The following is a 16,458-nucleotide window of genomic DNA, read 5'->3' as shown; positions in this document are numbered from 1 at the left end:
GTGGAAAGGGAGATAAAATCAATGACAAAGTCTAAACAATACATGCTTCGATGGTTCAAGAGTTTCATAAACAAAAGCAAAAGGCTCAAATGAAATAGTGGGGATTCAAGTATTCTGAAATCTGAACAAGGCAGCGATAGGAGGTCTAACACAGCCCAAAGTAGAAAGCTACCACAGACTCACGGCAAGAGGGGGAAATGTTTGAAGGTTGAAAGCATGTCATTCACATAGGAGCATCAATGTTTGAAGGTTGAAAGCATGTCATTCCGACATTTATAGATTGAATCATGGCAAACTGACTTAGCAGAAGCATAAGATCTTCCCTCACGAGGACTCTTCGTGCTCCTTTCCTTTCTATCAGGGGCAAAATCTGCGCTGCCCTCCAACAAATATCTCTCATTCATTGACTTGCCATGATTCTTCCTGTGCGCATCTTGAACATCTTCTTCCACAGCTCTTGGGTGCGAGAACCCACGGGGAGTTTGCTTTCCGTATTTTCAACCCCTGTAGTTATTCCTTCCTATTTGGTTCTCTTTCACTTGATTCACCATCTGAACCCACACGCGCTTTGTAATTATGGTCATCATGCTTTGGACTCCTGCTATCGCTACTTTTTCTCACCTTTTCCCATATTCAACTCTGACATTTTCTGAGTCAGATTGTTTTTTAGAAGATGAATGCTTGTGATCACTAGTCTTTCTCCTTCGTTCTCCTTCAGCACTGACATTTTCAGAATCCTATTATGGTTTCAATAATGAGTGCTTGTGATGCTTTCCTTTACTATGACTGTGCTTCTTCCGGTGTTCCTTTCTATCACGGTTCTTCTCCATCTCTTTGTTTCAACCTACAAAATAATAATCACTGGTTCAGCAGGCGCACAAAACTGATTATTTACAATAAAAAATTTGGAATTCTCCAATGATATTGATCTTCTTTTCCCCTCAGCATGTGAATAGAAATGTTTCAGCTAATATTAAAAAAATAAAAGTACAAATGTTGATGTTTCCAGGTCATGAGCCAAGGACGCGTCCATGGTACCAAAGGCGTCTACTAACTTGAGATTCAAGTTTAAAAGTGAAAAGAACTAGCTATTCACCATCAATTTCATATTTAATAACGTATTTTCACAAAACCTAACAGACATTTCTACATTACAAAATGGGCATGCATGACCAATTACATAGATAGAGAAAAAGAAGAGAAGGAAGCGATTCATTGAAAGAGTATTATTCATCAGAGAGAGAGAGAGAAGGAAGTTTACAGATTTGCGAATCAAAAGGAGAGGATAAGAATGGAGTTTCCTCTGAGCGTCATTGGAGGAGTGAGGCTTGTTCTGGAATAATAATGAATAAAATAATTAATTGGTAGTTTGATTAGTTAGTGGAATTGAAGGGGAAAAGGGTAAAAAGAGAAGGAGATTCTTACGTGACAAGACCAGCTTGCTGGAGAAGACGAAACTCAGAACGCTCACGCTCATCTTGAATCAACTTCTTCTGTTCGGCCCGGTGCTTCGGCTCAGCCTTCCACGCGTTGTCTATGTTCCTAAGACTTCCCCGTGTGCGATCCCTTAACTTCAAAGCCATCGTCCGTCCATTCACTGTCTCTTATTGTTCCAAGACACGGACACGCAAAATGAGGATTTGCGTTCTTCTTCTTCTTCAAAGAAGAAGAAGAAGAAGAAGAAGAAGAAGCAAGCAGCGGAAAACAACTCGGGAGGCGGCCGTACGAAGCCCAAATCTGTCTTTATGAAGGTGAAATAAAAGCCCAGGTCCAATATCAAGAGTTTATGGACTAAAATTATTAATTTGAGAGTTGTAGACTATTATAGCACATCTCAGCACAAACATCAAGAGAGAAACTTTAACAAAAAAAAGAAAAGAAAATGAAGCTTATTGAATCAATCATTGGATGGATTTGATGATCAACCCAGCAATACATACATACATGTATAATGATTCTCCCTCCTCCACCAAATCCAAATAAATAAGGCGTGGAAATCACTTAACATCCACTGCCAGTGTCGGCCAGCCAGGCCGCAATGCCATGCCATTCCATTACTGCTGCCACCATCAGATTCCCCAACCTCACACCATTATTATTATTTGACCTGTTCTTTTCTTTTGTCCTAAACGGCACGTCGCTTACACGTTCTAGACAGACAGACAGACAGAAAGAGAGCAGAGCAGAGCATTTACATTTTATTTTAGTTTCACTACTACAAACATAAAACTAAATAAATTTGTCTCCCAATAAAATAAAATAAAAAGAACATTGAAGTATTTATTGGGCCGTTTCAAACCCTTTCCTCCTCCCCTTTCCTCTCCTCTTCATGCTTGCTGTTTCTGCTCTCTCCCAATTCTTATTCCTCTTCCTTTTCTAATATATATGTTTTATAATCTCTTACAGAAAATCCCGTTGAAAATATACAACAAGAAGGGTTGCTGCAATTACATGCTCCACATACATACATACATACATACATAATAAAAGGGAGATTTAAGTTTAAGAAACAAATCGATTTCTCTTCTCGATCGGTTGGCCTCCTCATTCAGAGGGTGAGTTTTTTTCCCCTTATCTTTCTTTCTGGATAGATAGATAGATCTGATTGTTTTTGTTTTGTTCTCTTTGATTGATTGACTGACTGATTATATGATGTACGACTAAAGAAGTGGATTTGGTTGTTGGATCTGGCAGGCTAGAGAGATCTGAGGAGAGTGTATTACTACTATTATTATATATATATATATATATATAAAAAAAAAAGAGGAAAAAAATGGGTCATAGAGTGGATCATGAGTATGACTATCTGTTTAAGATCGTGCTGATCGGGGACTCTGGTGTTGGCAAATCCAATATTCTTTCCAGGTTTACCAGAAATGAATTCTGCTTGGAATCCAAATCCACCATAGGTGTTGAGTTTGCCACCAGAACTCTCCAAGTATTTCCTTGTTCTCTCTTTATTGTCATCATCATTCTTATCATAAATAGAATATATAATTTTATAAAGAACAAGTTTATTTTTTTTGGTATTTCATTGGTCTTCTATTATCCACTTGTTAGTTTGATTTTATGTATCTTAGCTTATTTATCTTCCTTAGCTGGTCCAATTCCAAAAAATTTTAACTATGATCACAATCCCTCCCCATTTGTTTATTAGTGTGTGACTCTTGCCCTTGTTTGATTACTCTTATAGTTTCGGTCATATAAATAGAATCTTCACCTTGTACAACACTATGTGCTCACCATACCTTTGACAACCATTACAATGCATAGCTCCCTTTTTGTAGTCCGCTTGCCATGCCTGGTCTTCTGTAGAATATCCATTTAATATCTCTGCTGTTTACACTTTGCATCTAGACCTCTTTATATGATTTAAGGTCTCGGTTATCGATGGATGGTTCTAAATCTGCTGTCTGGATGTTTGCTACCAGGGCATATTACTAACTGATGTTTAATGCCTCTGGTTTTCCTGCTGATGCAGCGTGATTTTGCTGCCTATATGGGTGAAATCTAACAGCTAGCTGATTATTATTGTTGTTATTGTTATTATTATTGTTGTTGTTGTTATTGTTATTATTATGGTGCAGGTGGATGGGAAGACAGTAAAGGCACAGATTTGGGATACAGCTGGTCAGGAGCGGTATCGAGCTATCACTAGTGCTTATTACAGAGGAGCTGTTGGTGCTCTTCTTGTTTATGACATAACCAAGAGGCAAACTTTCGACAATGTCCAGAGGTGGCTTCGTGAATTAAGAGACCATGCAGACTCTAACATTGTCATCATGATGGCGGGAAACAAGTCTGACTTGAAACATCTCAGGGCTGTTCTAGAGGAGGATGGTCATGCCCTGGCTGAGAAGGAAGGTCTCTCATTTCTTGAGACATCAGCGCTAGAAGCCACCAATATTGAGAAGGCGTTCCAAACCATATTGACAGAGATCTACCATATCATTAGCAAGAAAGCACTGGCAGCCCAGGAAGCAGCTGCCAATTCCACAGTTCCTGGTCAAGGAACCACTATCAATGTTGCCGATGCCTCGGGGAACACAAGCAAAGGTTGCTGTTCCACTTAAAGCCACGCTTGAGGAGAGCAATAATTTTTTTTTCTTTTTGGATTTTTGGCTGAGAGAGGGAGAAGACATGTAAATTACTCTTGACCTGGTAAACGGGTATTTGTTAGAAGTTTCAGGATGAATTATTATTTCGTGTTTATTTCTTGTATTTTACCCTTAAAACTGGAAGCGTGGAACTGACTGATGCAGGGATGTAGAGTGTACTGGAAGAAACAGTGGTATGGAACCATATAATGAGCAAGTATATTACGATCAGTTTGCTATGCATGCATGTATGTCCGAATTGTCCCAGATGGTTCTTCTGTTCTGTCATGTACCGTGTGGTTCAACTAACTGTGCAGTGACTACATAATACATGTCATAAGATGTCACAAACTTGCAATTTAATAGCACCGACTCTAGGGGCACGTACAAAAAAGAGGAAGGACTACTACTCTTTCTATGCACATTGTAAATGCAAAGGTTGCAATGGCCGTTACATAATCCATGCGGCGTCAAGGAAACTTTGAAGCAATTGCAAAGTTATTGCTGCTCTTCCTGGTGTTGATTGTGACGGCTCCGATAGAACTGAATTAGCTGCCCTCGTAAGCTGCATTCCTCTACCTGAAAATCAGGCCCATTTTTTTATCAATTACCATTATTAGCTCTTTCTTTAGCGGTCAAAACAAAAGGGACAAACGAAACATTATTTAAGCTAGGGAGGCGGCGTTGAACAAAAACACAAGAATGACAATTTTGGAGACTAACTTCATAGAGGATCAGAATACAATAAACAGAATTGGGATGTAGCAAACCTGTGAATTATATGTCATTGACAACAGATCCCCACATTCTTCAATAAGAGCTTTTTCTCCTCCAGTCACCCTAGCTAGTTCTGAGATCAAATGTTCTGTTTCTTCAGCCTGCATCAGGAAATGTCCCACAGAATGATGATGGGTTGGAGGACAAGAAATGGTGGCAAATTTATTCTGGTTTAGGGAGACCCCAATTTAGCATAGTAGACAGAGGTGGTGGCATGTATTGGTATAGATGGGGGGCATGTATGCCTCAAGAGCGTAGGAAGTTCTGTATGAACAAAAGGAGGGAAGCAGCTACTTGACTTAGAACAACTATCCAGCATTCTTACCTTTTGAGTCTAATCAACAAGCTGTTTGGATTTTATAGGGGGCATGTATGACTCAAGAGCGTAGGAAGTTCTGTTTCTCTTGCTATGCCACATGTTTTCCTACGTAGGACACAATTAGGCTGATCTCAAATAACCAACCTCCTGTAAATGGGACTCTAGGATAACTCCAAATAACCTCCTTTAAGCTCTTATGTTTTATCACTCTCAAACACAAGAGAAAGCACCTTCATTGATTATAAGAGAAAGCACCTCACCTTTGGCATAAGGCTTTCAATGTTAAAAGCTACTGTGTCCATTAATTTTGTTGCAGAGTTCAGTGCCTCCCCTACCTCTCTAATATCAACCTGCAATAAACATCCATAATATTGTCAGACTATAACACATGAGAATGATAGACTATTGATCTGTTAACCCAGAAAGTGGCAAAAGGAAAAGAGTAAAACGTACTCTAACATTTCCACTGATAGGAACTTGAAGTGAGGCATTCAACAAAGCTTGAATTGCTTCTGACAGGGATACCGAATAATCCATTTCAAAAGCAGCCCATTCATCCAGATACGGCATCTATAGAATTGAGAATTCATTAGAACATGCAAACTACAGCCAATAAATAGCACTATCGTTGCAAGTTAAATTCTGTAATTATTACATGTAACTGTATATTGTTTGGTCACGATAGAGATGCCTAGATGTTAAATGCATCCAAATAAATGATGGGGAAAAAGAAAAAGAAAAATAATGTCAGCTCCTTACTTGAGCTTCAACGATGGTCCATAGAATTTTCAATCTCTGCAGAAGGCCAAGCTCTGCACGTTTTCTTTTCACTGAGTCGTATAATTCTGTTATCTTGACACCAAGGGAATACAGGTTTCTCTACAAGAAAATAGAGGACTGATCAATTTTGAGATTGGAATTAATGAAAATTCATTGAAAAAAAAAAAAAACAAACAATGAGATAGATAGTACCTCAGTTTCTCTTCTCTGAGCTTGAGCAGAGGCCTGTGCTTTTGCGTTGACATATCTCCACTGCAGGTAGTGGTTGTGAAGCAGCTTGAGAGATTGCACATCTTCTTGGTGACTAGAAACTTTCCTTGTCTTTCTAGAAGCATCATTTGGGATCTTGGAGCAAGGAGCCACTGGAGGCAGTTTTGTAGATTTGAGTGAATGGAACAAGGAGGGGTCGCAGCTACTTATAGATCGCTGCAAATTGAGAGAACGGGAGCATGGGGAAGCACAAGGGTTATTACTATTATTAAGCCGGTTGAGATTTCTCTCGGCTAGAAATCTAGCATCAGTATCACGGAGGAGATCAGGAAGAGAGCTTCTGACATCATTGTTGTTATTCTTAGTATTAGGATTAATGTTGTCATGATCCGATGAAGAAGAGGAAGAAGAATCGGTGGAATTGGAGATCCCAGTGGATTGTAACAGCTTTGCAGCAGCCGATGAGATGTTGATGTTGGAGGTGGAGCGTTGCTGCATCATTCGTAATTTAGAAGAAGAGGACGTGTTGATGATGCTGATTGTGGGGGTATCGGGTCTGTGACTCTGGGATCTTGGTTCGTTCTCCTTAAAAAGCTTGATTACAGCACGCTGATGATGATGTTTCCGCTGCGGGCTGCAGTCGGCGTCCGCTTCCTGGTTGCGGCGCTGCCTCTGCACGGAGTTGGAGCGCTGCTTATTGGAAGGAAGAGGTGAGAGGGAGGAGGAGGAGGAAGCAATTGGAGACATGAACCTGGAACTGACCTCCCTCACCCTGGGCCTCCGAGGAGGAGGATTGGGGGGATTGGGGACTATGGCTGTCTTCTCTTGCATCATCGTAATCGATTCTTCATCCATCTGCTCTTACAGTTGCGAGATGTGCCGTCAATCGATTTCTGTAATTCGTATCTGAGGTTGTGTGTGTGGGTGTGAGAGAGAGAGAGAGAGAGGTCAGATCTGTCCAGTGTCTCCTCTAGTCTGTGTTTAGGGCAGCTCCGCGTTATGAGAAATAAAACTAGCCGTTGCTAACGGTACTATTATTTTCAAAAAAGCAGTATTTCATTTGTTTTTCACCCATGATCGGTTCATTTACTCTTTGGTTTGTTTCCTTTCCTTTCTTTAATTATTGTCAATTGGGACCTTCTTTCCTTTAATTATTATTCTTGGGAACTCTAATTATTACCCATCAATTAATTACTACTATTCAAATCATCATTAAATTATACAGGAACAGAATAGGCCTCCAACTATAAAAATATAATAATAATTATTTTTTAAAATATTTAGAAATATATTAAAATAATATTTTTTTTATTTTTAAAAAATTATTTTAACATCATCACTTCAAAATAATTTTAAAATTAAAAAAAATTAATTTAAAAAATATTAAATTTTTTCAAAAAATGAAAACAAACACGCCAAATACTTTCTTTCCTAATGTTGAAACCATGAACTAAGAGGGACCACAATCCACTTTCATTCATTTCATATTTAAATGGACAAGAAGAAAAATTACCTTTTAGAACAAGATATTATTAAATCAAACACAATCAACGGATCGTAATTATAACAAATCCCAAGAGTTTTTTCATGCAACACAATCCTCCTTTCAAGTTAATTTTTATTTATTTGGTGACTGCTATAATATATCTGTGAGAATACTAAATGCGATTGAATCAAGTATGCCCATTGTCAAATACAGTTCAATTAGTAGAGAACTAAGCCCATGCCATACAACACTCAGCCGCAGAAAGAAAAAAAAAAAAAAGAGTATAATTCTTGTGACATCTACAATTCCACGAATGTTTCCTATTATACCATAGCAGACAGGCATGGTGTGAATGTGGCAAGATGCATAACTGCAGTTCACCCTCCCGTCTAATTGAGTGCCACTGGTCTGCAGCCGTCTGTAAATTATCTACAAAGTTGATTGCTTATAGCATCATGTGTTCCTCAACTAATGCTGCTGAAAGTCAGTTATGGCCAAGGAAACCCCTTCCCCTGGAACTGGGCATCGGGTCATCTGTCATGCACCCCCAAAACAGTGAAACTTGTATCATTACAATGTAATGAAAATCTGAAATATTCACTTAAGTGGCAAAAATAAATAATGTTATTCATATGAAAAGCCAAGCAATTCTTCATCAAGACATGATCCTTCTAATTTTAATAAATCACACTAGCACGAGAAAAGAAATCGAGAAAGTGAAAATCTCCATTCTATAAAATTAAATGAGAATACAGGAACAAGATCGTATACGATGAGGCTCAAGGGAGAACCCTGGATCAAGTAACATTCTGGTGATAATCAATCTTACCATGTTCTTCTTCATCATCTCCATTCTGACTCGTGAAGAACGGGGTGAGGTAATTCCTGTCTAATGCTGTAAATGATGCAGTGCTGCAGGGGGGAAAAGATAAAAAGAACTCAAAAAAGAAAGCCAAATAACCAAATATGATGATGTCAAATTCTAGGATTTACCTCTTGTGAAACTCTTTAAGTTTCATCTTCAGCCTGTTCCCTGATGTGGCATCCTCATTGTAAGAGGGAGCAACGTAACCATTATTTCCATCCAAACTCTGAAAGCAGAAAATGGACATACATTATTTACAATTCACTAATCAACATGAGGGTGGAAAGTGTCCTGGCTCAACTATAGGACCCCATCAAATTGAGCTGTTCATAGAAGCTGTGTAATGACTGGAGGCAAGGCTATACTGAGCTTGTTGTAGGATACAGAGTGTGGAGTAAGAGCATTCCACATCTAGACTCACAAATATTAATAGGCCCAAATGCATTGCAACACTTAGAAGCTATCGGCTGCTTGCTAGAAAAGAGTTTGAGGCTAATGGACCTAACTTCTCATGGAAGCTATTTTGATTGCACATGCACCTTAATTTTTTGGATAAATATGTAGAGGGAGCCTAAGAGCTCTTTTTTAAGGGAGAGTTCAAGGGGAGCTGCTCCCTATTATTTCAGATGGTTGGATTAGAACTCTTTACATCTGTATTCAATTTTCTCTCTAATATACTAACAGAATCTTTAGATTCTCCGTCTTATAAACTAGCCCTTTGTTCTTGCATATATGTCACACCCCCTCAATGCACTTTAAGTTGTGTTTGGTAGGTGATGAAAAATTTTGAGAGAAAATGTTAACAGGTTAAAATTTGAGTGTACTGTTAAAAGTGTAAAAAAAGGTTGACGGGTGTAGTGTTAAGGATGTTTGGTAGGAGGTAGAAATATGATGGATAATAATGGGTCTCAAAAAAGATAAAATCAGTATTTAAATTAAATATAACTGTTAAAAATTAAATAACATATATTTGTGGTCTAGAATTGAAGGGGCAAAAAAAGAAAAGAATAGAATATTGTTAACATTTAACCCCTTTTTTTAGACTAGTAACATATCTTTGGCAGAACTTACTTCACTTAAGGGGCCATCATGGTCATCACCAACAACTTGCAAAGTTTCGAGCACAGTCCCTGTCGATCCTCCAATTAAAAGCACCTGTAAGATTGTTTAGAATAGCCAAAAGAATGAGTTTCAAGCATACAATCCATATACGAGTCTTACATGGAATATACGTTCATGGAAGAAAATAGTTGATTTACTTTCAGATATCGGCTTCTTTTTTTTTTTGTAAATAGGTGTTTAAAATATAGCAGTTAAATTATTGTTGACTTTATTTAAATTTCAAGTGAATGGGAGCCTTTCTTTTTATTAAATTATAGTCTATAATAGATTATGGATTGTTCTTCACTCTACCTAAACAGATCCTTTACAAGCACAACATTAGAGATAGAAACTTGGAATGCAGTCTTTGTAAACTTCAGAATCTCTTTAGCAGTGGGATTTCTTTTTCTTTAAAGATATAAAAAAAAATCATTAATGCCTTCCATTAAACTTTGAGACTTGAAATAAAATATAAATTAGCCCTTTGGTACATCTCACAAGTTACAGGTATCATTATACACACTTGAACAACCCTAAATGATTCCCTTGCTTTTGTTTACCTCTCAATTTTTAAGAATAGAGACCCACATAATTCTCTTATTCCTCTTACAATGAAACCCTAAAAATTTTACAAGTTTAGCCCACGTGCATTGATGGTGATACTCCCTAATAAGTATTAAGGCTATCACAATGCCATGCGTGACTTTAGCTATGGTCCATTATGTAGAAAACTTGTTCACAAAAACCCCAGTCACCTCCCGCCAGAGCAATCAAGTAAGAAGGCATAAGAAGAAAATGAATAGAACACATTCGCAGAGAAAAGGAAGGGTGCAAAGCATGGGAACCAGTGGAAGAAGCCCGACTGATGACAAAAGACTTGATTGTTTATTTCTTTCCAAAGAAGGTAGCTAATCACCTTGCTACTGTTTAAATAGTTTGTACTTTCTAGTACACTGTTAAACTCATATCTGAGTTCTAGTATCCAACTGAAAGATGAACTCGTGCACTATAGAATGGTATGCTATAATTTGTCCTCAAGTTTTCATCAGAATGAATTGAAAGAGAAGAAAAAACAGAAAGTTTGGATTTTATTAGAGTGAGCTTGCCTACCGTCAACACAACTATGGCAGTGGTTGCAGTGAATATAGTCTGGCCATGTCCTTCTGGAAGATCATGAACCGATTGTAGCGCAAGGGCAAAAGCCATGGCCCCTCGAAGTCCTACTCACACCAGTGATTCATTAAACCTAACAAAAATTAAAAATAGAGAGGATTTATGGAATCAGAGAATACTGCTCTTCCTACCACTGTACCAAAGCGCTTTCTGATGTTTTACAGGTATTTGACGTGGTGCAGGTCGAACCAAATTGACTAAATATGCACAAGAAAAGACATTCGCTGCCCTACAAAAAAATTTGCATAACCAATTACAGTTCCAAGAGACAGGATAGCATGTACAGCAGGGTTTCGTAAACATTAATGCCAGAAAAAGGAAACTAAAAGCCATCAGATTGGTAAGATAACAGAGGTAGAATGATCAACATCTTTATTTGAGGTGAAAGTAAATGCAGCATTCATACCTTGCAACTCCAATAAATATCTGAGATGGTCATAAAGTTAAGGAATAACAACACAAACTGTTGCTTTAAAAGAGTTGCTCCAACATAGATTTTTGATGAATCAAAAAAGGATACAATTGAGAAAAAAATAAATCCAACATGGGACCAACTATGCTGTTCCATCGCAATATCAAATCCCATGTATATAAATCTGCAAATTAGGCATACAAGTCAATCGAGGTGCAATATAGGAGGAAAATAGAAGTAATTCAACCACTCAATATGGGAAAGATAACAAATATTCCCTTACACAAATGTCTCAGCTAGTGATGATATCAGGTGGAAAAATGCAGAAACAAATCGCTGTGAATTTTCTGACAAATTTGAGTAGGTATAATGCTTCATGACCTAAAAGGAAAAAATATACAAATGTATTTCCATGTCTATGCTCCAATAATCATAAGTCGTTGTATGGTAAATATATTTAAATGTCCACTTACAATTCCAGTGAACAATATGGACACTATACCAGTGAGGCCAAGACCTTCTGCAAGCATGTACCTAGAATGAAAGTTTAACATTAAATTGCACCAAAATCTAGAACGAGGAAACATGATACTGAACATGAAAGAGAGCGAAGAATCAAGCTTACGAAAAATATGGAAAAAGGACAAAAAGGCAGCATTCCAAGTTTTGCAGACTGAAAAGAGAATGACATATCGATTTTAATCAGGATTTTTATGTAACTCAGTAAATCAAACAAAACATACATAAATATATATAAAGAAATACTCACTTGTCAATATCCAAACCAGCATACTTGAAAAGGTTCAAGGAATTAAGGTTTGACAATACATTTGAGCATGCAAAAGTTGACAGATTAAAAGCACTTGCTTCACAAACACAAAGACATGTGTGCGCAAAGATAGAACGAAAAGGATATCAATGCAGAAATAAATCCAACTCCCACACCTGTAAAGAAGTATGTAGGGCATTGTTAGTAATGTTGATGTGAACATAAAAGTGACGTGGTAATATCAAAATCAGAAAAACCAGAATTGATGAAAAATCATTTCAAGGAAAGAAACTTGTTATTGTGATATCAATAATGCAGATATTGGCTGTATTTTGATAAGAGAAATAATGCACATAATGAAAGACCCAATAAAGAACCTGCAAGCATCTTCTTAGAAAGTTGATAAACTGTGAGTTTGAAATAAGAGGCACCCTGTAGAGTGTTCTAAAGTGGGTACTTTTTTGAAGTCGGCTAATATTTGCATTTCAAATTTTAAATGTAAGTGATCACAAAAATTATGTTTTTCTGATGCAGTGTGATGAATGCATTTTATGAGACCAACCTGCAGACAATGAGCCAACAAAGGTTTCAAGAAACCTAAAGACCACCATGAAGAAATTCTGTCCAGGTGCATGACTTTTTAACGAGGACATTGTTCTGCATAGCAAAATACTGCTTAATTTAAAGCAGTTCATGGACTATTTTATCTGCTGAAATCAAATGCACAAGCTTTGAGTACCTGTACAAGGATATTGCCATCTACCAGTTGGACAGCATGCAAAAGAGAGCCACAGAATCCAGTAAATACAGGCTTAAGCAAAAAATTTAAACTACAATTCCATAGCAATAAAAACTTACAGCGTCATTCAAGACAGATTCTCCAAACACCAAAGCATAAAGGTTCGTATCTATGCCAAGTTCCTGCAAAGAGCATCAAACATAGACCGTTAATTTAAATATCAAGGGAAATGACAGACAGTGAATCAAATTTGAAAGTTAGATACAGATTTCATGGCATTCAGCTCATATTTCAAAAATTAGTGACAAAATGGGCAAATATGAGTGGATCAACATTAAAGTGAGATAATGGACAAACTCTCTCTCTCTCTCTCTCTCGTGTAAAGCATTTTAGAACAGTTATCAAAACACATACACCAGGTCTCTATACACATATCAAAAGCTACCTCAAGCACTTGTGCAGTCATCAAAATCAAGAAAAACTTGAAGCCTTTGAATCATAAGCATTACAATTTTAATTGAATTTTCTTTGCTCCTTTTCGCATAAGGAATGGTGCCATCTTACCTCTTAGAAATACCCTGGATATTCTCAAGTAAGCATGCAAGTCAGGCCATGCATCAAGCCCATCAAACATGTTCTTGGATTAAAGGAAACCAAAAGATGGTCTTTTCCAAATAGACACGGATACTATTGAAATGTTAGAAATTTAACTCAACTGAGCCCTGATCCAAATAGTTGACAACATTTTTTTTTTGTCACCAGGGAGGCTCAGACCTGAGCTGGATGGAAGATAAATACAGAACACCAATTGAGCTAGAGCTCATTGGCAGTTGGCAGTCGATCCCAAGAGTTCCTTTTCTCTATCCTGCTCAATTTAAGGCCATATATAATTGAAGATGTTAAAAAATGCAATCCTCTCATATTTCCAGCCAAGTCAATTTTGGTTAACTCTTATTCTTTTTACTCTTTCAGCTAAAGTACAATCAATTCTTCTCCATCACTGTAAAGGTCTATGACACGTACAGCAAAACCATCTTACATCACATTGTCTTAACTCTTCCTCAATTTTTTGTAACCTCTACTTTTCTGGCATTTATGCTGTACTCAACTTTTTTCAAATACAACGAAGGTATAGTACTGTTTGCAGTTCCATCACAATAGTTTAATGCGGCCTGTGATTTCTGTATCACCCAATATTCTATGACATAAAGTATAGTTATCGTATTGCTATCCAATGAAAAATCAACTTCAACCTTCATGATCAATCCACCGTTTCATCCAACCAGCTACAACTCTATGATTAATATTTTTCTCATCCTGTCCTTCCTTAGAATCATAAATCCAGGACTCAAAAAATGATTGTTATTAGGTATTTCTTAACAATCTGTTTTGCCATATCTCCATCCTTGATCCTGGACTTTTCAAATTTGCACACATATATATTCTGCATATTCTGTTTTAATGCTTTTTACGGCTCCTCTATAATCATAAAATTTCCAAATAATGTTATTATTTGAATCCACAAGTAGATACAAAATTATTGAACCTGTTCTATTTAAACTTCCCTTGGCAACGGGCGGCTACCCATGTACATATTCCAGGAACTTAGGTCCTGATCAGATGTTTATCTATCACAATTCAACAGTCATTTCTACCACCTTGTTTTTATTGTATTAGCGCAAACATGTCCAGTCTCTTGCCATTGGAAATGGCATGATACCAAAAACTAGGAAATAGAAGAAGAAGACAAAAAAATGCCAAATACAGAATGAGATAAAACATGTGTAGGATACCAATAATGCATTTTGTCAACATCTTCTTGTACTGTATTCTGTAACATGATGATTGCATTAATCAATTTTCTCATTTCAGTTGCATAAGATGACTAAAACTTTAAAATGTTGATTCCAATACCGCATGAATTCTTTAGCTTAACCATGCAATGGATAGACAGACAGATAAGTGAAACTGAACACACCTGGAATATGGACAGAACAGTAACAGGATCGGTTGCTGATATAAGAGCACCAAACATCAGACATTCAACAAATGGAAGTCTGTAAGTGAGGTAAATAAGACCGCCAAGGTAACTGAAGGAGAAAACAGTTAGAAGAGGAGTCAACGAAGGAATATGCATAATTTTCGGGAGTGATTGGGAAAAACAGAAATACTTACACTAGAACACCTGTAACAACAGAAGCTATAAAAGTTCCTAATATGGAAAATGTGACAATGGCTCCAAAGTTAGAGAAGAATGGTTTCTGCAAAGAGCAAATAACTGAGTGACCATCTAAATTCGGTGTATAAAACATAAGCATCTCAATTAAAATAAAATAAAATGGAGCAAGTGACATACAGGTGATAGACTGAATCCTGACTGAGTAGAACAAAAAAATGTTAAGGAATATAAGGAGATGATACATAGAAAGGAAAGACAAAGAAATAAAACCCGCGTTGGTTAGTAAGGATATAATATGATGGGAGGAAGCAAGAAAAGGAAGAAAAACTCCTCATGGAAATTAAACCATGCCCTGTAGGGAAAAAGAAGAAGAAGAAGAAGAACACCAGTTATTAAGGATGGATGGATTTATGATCATCAACTTTCTGGGAAAGGAGAAATAGGAAAATGAACCTGATGCTTGTTTCAGTGTTAGAGATGTTAGCAAGTGCACCAACAATTAAACCTGGAGGGGACGGACCAACAAACATTCTATCAGCTAAGCTAATATGATTTCACTTGATTTGATAAAGACAGATTTGGAGTAATAAATAGATTAAAATACCAATGAGAAGAGAAGCGCTGGCCTCAGGCAGGTAATAGAATCTGTGACGACGAAGAACATGACCAAGGACGAAGGAGAGGACGAGCATCATGATCTGGAGGAGTATGCCAACTCCTGCTGCTTGCTGCTCCTTTCCTGGATGCGATTGCGAATCTCCTCCTCCTCCTGCCGGTGATATCTGCATTTGCATCAATTCCTCCACTACAGTCGACATTTTTTTTACTTTAAACCCTAACCCTAACCCTAAGCCCGCTCCTGTTGATATTAGGATCTTTCTCTTTGTTATTATCTATCTATCTAATTTTGTTTTTCAAAACTCTCCGTAAGCCATCATTCTTTCTCCTCTCACCGAAGTCGTCGAGTCCATCTTTTCTTCAGTTCATTGCCCTGTCTTCTTTAAAATTCCTTTTTATTTTTCCCACTCCTTAATTTTCGGAAAAAACTCATATTAACCCTGACGTTTCTTTTAATTCGGGAAATTATCCCATATGAAGAAGATTTGATCGAAATTTACCCTATATTTGTAAATTTTATTCAATTCAACCCAACTTAACTACCTTACATTAAATTACTAGATAAATATCAACTAAATTTTTTCAAAAATGTTTAAGTAATTTCAAAATTCAACGTTTTTCAATAAAATAAATTTTTTTATTTTTTCTTGAAGAATAAAATTAATATTTTTAAGAACATAACTTCAAGAATTTTAACAAATAGAAGAATTTTAAAGGCATGAACTCATGAAAAATTCTAAAAATATTTATAAAAAATATAAGCTTTTGATGATTTTCAAGAAATTAAAAATCTAAATTCTTAGAAGATGAAATTTTGCAAAACGCTTCACCATTAAAATATTTGATGAAAAAAAATTACTTTGGGGTTTTAGAATTTTGATTTTCAAGTTTAAAATTTTAGAGTTTAGATCAAGAAAAAAAAAAACATTTGAA

The 16,458-nt window shown here is 36.8% G+C and overlaps 3 protein-coding genes across 6 annotated transcripts; 1 reads left to right on the top strand and 2 right to left on the bottom strand.

Annotated features, from left to right (window-relative positions):
- Positions 1 to 2,032: 2,032 nt before the first annotated feature.
- On the top strand, positions 2,033 to 4,328 carry LOC18106002 (ras-related protein Rab11C). 2 transcript variants are annotated; one of them, XM_006373481.3, is made up of 3 exons: positions 2,033 to 2,555; positions 2,670 to 2,938; positions 3,588 to 4,328. In XM_006373481.3, the coding sequence occupies exons 2-3, from the start codon at positions 2,774 to 2,776 to the stop codon at positions 4,071 to 4,073; spliced, it is 651 nt and encodes a 216-aa protein (XP_006373543.1). In that variant the 5' UTR covers positions 2,033 to 2,555; positions 2,670 to 2,773; the 3' UTR covers positions 4,074 to 4,328. The 2 variants fall into 2 exon arrangements, with proteins under 2 accessions (XP_006373543.1, XP_052303814.1); XM_052447854.1 differs by having other exon boundaries at positions 2,667 to 2,938.
- On the bottom strand, positions 4,295 to 7,254 carry LOC18106000 (protein ENDOSPERM DEFECTIVE 1). The gene is made up of 6 exons (XM_006373480.3): positions 6,166 to 7,254; positions 5,953 to 6,072; positions 5,647 to 5,763; positions 5,454 to 5,543; positions 4,868 to 4,975; positions 4,295 to 4,676 (listed from the first exon to the last, which is right to left on the bottom strand). The coding sequence occupies exons 1-6, from the start codon at positions 7,036 to 7,038 to the stop codon at positions 4,596 to 4,598; spliced, it is 1,389 nt and encodes a 462-aa protein (XP_006373542.1). The 5' UTR covers positions 7,039 to 7,254; the 3' UTR covers positions 4,295 to 4,595.
- A 577-nt stretch (positions 7,255 to 7,831) lies between these two features.
- On the bottom strand, positions 7,832 to 15,926 carry LOC18105999 (sodium/hydrogen exchanger 6). Of its 3 annotated transcripts, none has more exons than XM_052447849.1 (22): positions 15,512 to 15,926; positions 15,361 to 15,412; positions 15,200 to 15,259; positions 15,085 to 15,109; positions 14,904 to 14,989; positions 14,707 to 14,818; positions 12,848 to 12,910; positions 12,729 to 12,748; positions 12,552 to 12,646; positions 12,137 to 12,165; positions 11,990 to 12,021; positions 11,846 to 11,893; positions 11,694 to 11,754; positions 11,504 to 11,601; positions 11,329 to 11,404; positions 11,215 to 11,234; positions 10,940 to 11,037; positions 10,746 to 10,855; positions 9,606 to 9,689; positions 8,663 to 8,760; positions 8,500 to 8,581; positions 7,832 to 8,216 (listed from the first exon to the last, which is right to left on the bottom strand). In XM_052447849.1, exons 1-22 carry the CDS (start codon positions 15,723 to 15,725, stop codon positions 8,154 to 8,156), a joined length of 1,626 nt encoding a protein of 541 aa, XP_052303809.1. In that variant the 5' UTR covers positions 15,726 to 15,926; the 3' UTR covers positions 7,832 to 8,153. The 3 variants fall into 3 exon arrangements, with proteins under 3 accessions (XP_052303809.1, XP_006373541.1, XP_052303811.1); XM_006373479.3 differs by having other exon boundaries at positions 7,832 to 8,203; positions 8,499 to 8,581; positions 15,512 to 15,923; XM_052447851.1 differs by lacking the exons at positions 15,085 to 15,109; positions 15,200 to 15,259; positions 15,361 to 15,412 and having other exon boundaries at positions 15,512 to 15,713.
- Between the last annotated feature and the right edge of the window lie 532 nt (positions 15,927 to 16,458).

Source organism: Populus trichocarpa, chromosome 16 (assembly GCF_000002775.5).
Source record: "Populus trichocarpa isolate Nisqually-1 chromosome 16, P.trichocarpa_v4.1, whole genome shotgun sequence".
In the NCBI taxonomy this organism is placed as follows: domain Eukaryota; kingdom Viridiplantae; phylum Streptophyta; class Magnoliopsida; order Malpighiales; family Salicaceae; genus Populus; species Populus trichocarpa.
This window is presented reverse-complemented; position numbering and strand designations above follow the sequence as displayed.

Excerpts from the sequence above, each read along its gene's own strand:
- LOC18105999 (XM_052447849.1), bottom strand. The coding sequence starts at position 15,725 with ATGTCGACTGTAGTGGAGGAATTGATGCAAATGCAGATATCACCGGCA. Across the intron at positions 15,110-15,199 it reads TTGCTTCCTCCCATCATATT|TCAGTCAGGATTCAGTCTAT; the intron begins ATATCCTTACTA and ends TTTTTGTTCTAC. Across the intron at positions 11,038-11,214 it reads ATATTTATTGGAGTTGCAAG|GGCAGCGAATGTCTTTTCTT; the intron begins GTATGAATGCTG and ends ATTTTTTTGTAG.
- LOC18106000 (XM_006373480.3), bottom strand. The coding sequence starts at position 7,038 with ATGGATGAAGAATCGATTACGATGATGCAAGAGAAGACAGCCATAGTC. Across the intron at positions 4,976-5,453 it reads TTGAAAGCCTTATGCCAAAG|GCTGAAGAAACAGAACATTT; the intron begins GTGAGGTGCTTT and ends TTCCTGATGCAG. Across the intron at positions 4,677-4,867 it reads CAATGACATATAATTCACAG|GTAGAGGAATGCAGCTTACG; the intron begins GTTTGCTACATC and ends CCTGATTTTCAG.
- LOC18106002 (XM_006373481.3), top strand. The coding sequence starts at position 2,774 with ATGGGTCATAGAGTGGATCATGAGTATGACTATCTGTTTAAGATCGTG. Across the intron at positions 2,939-3,587 it reads TTGCCACCAGAACTCTCCAA|GTGGATGGGAAGACAGTAAA; the intron begins GTATTTCCTTGT and ends ATTATGGTGCAG.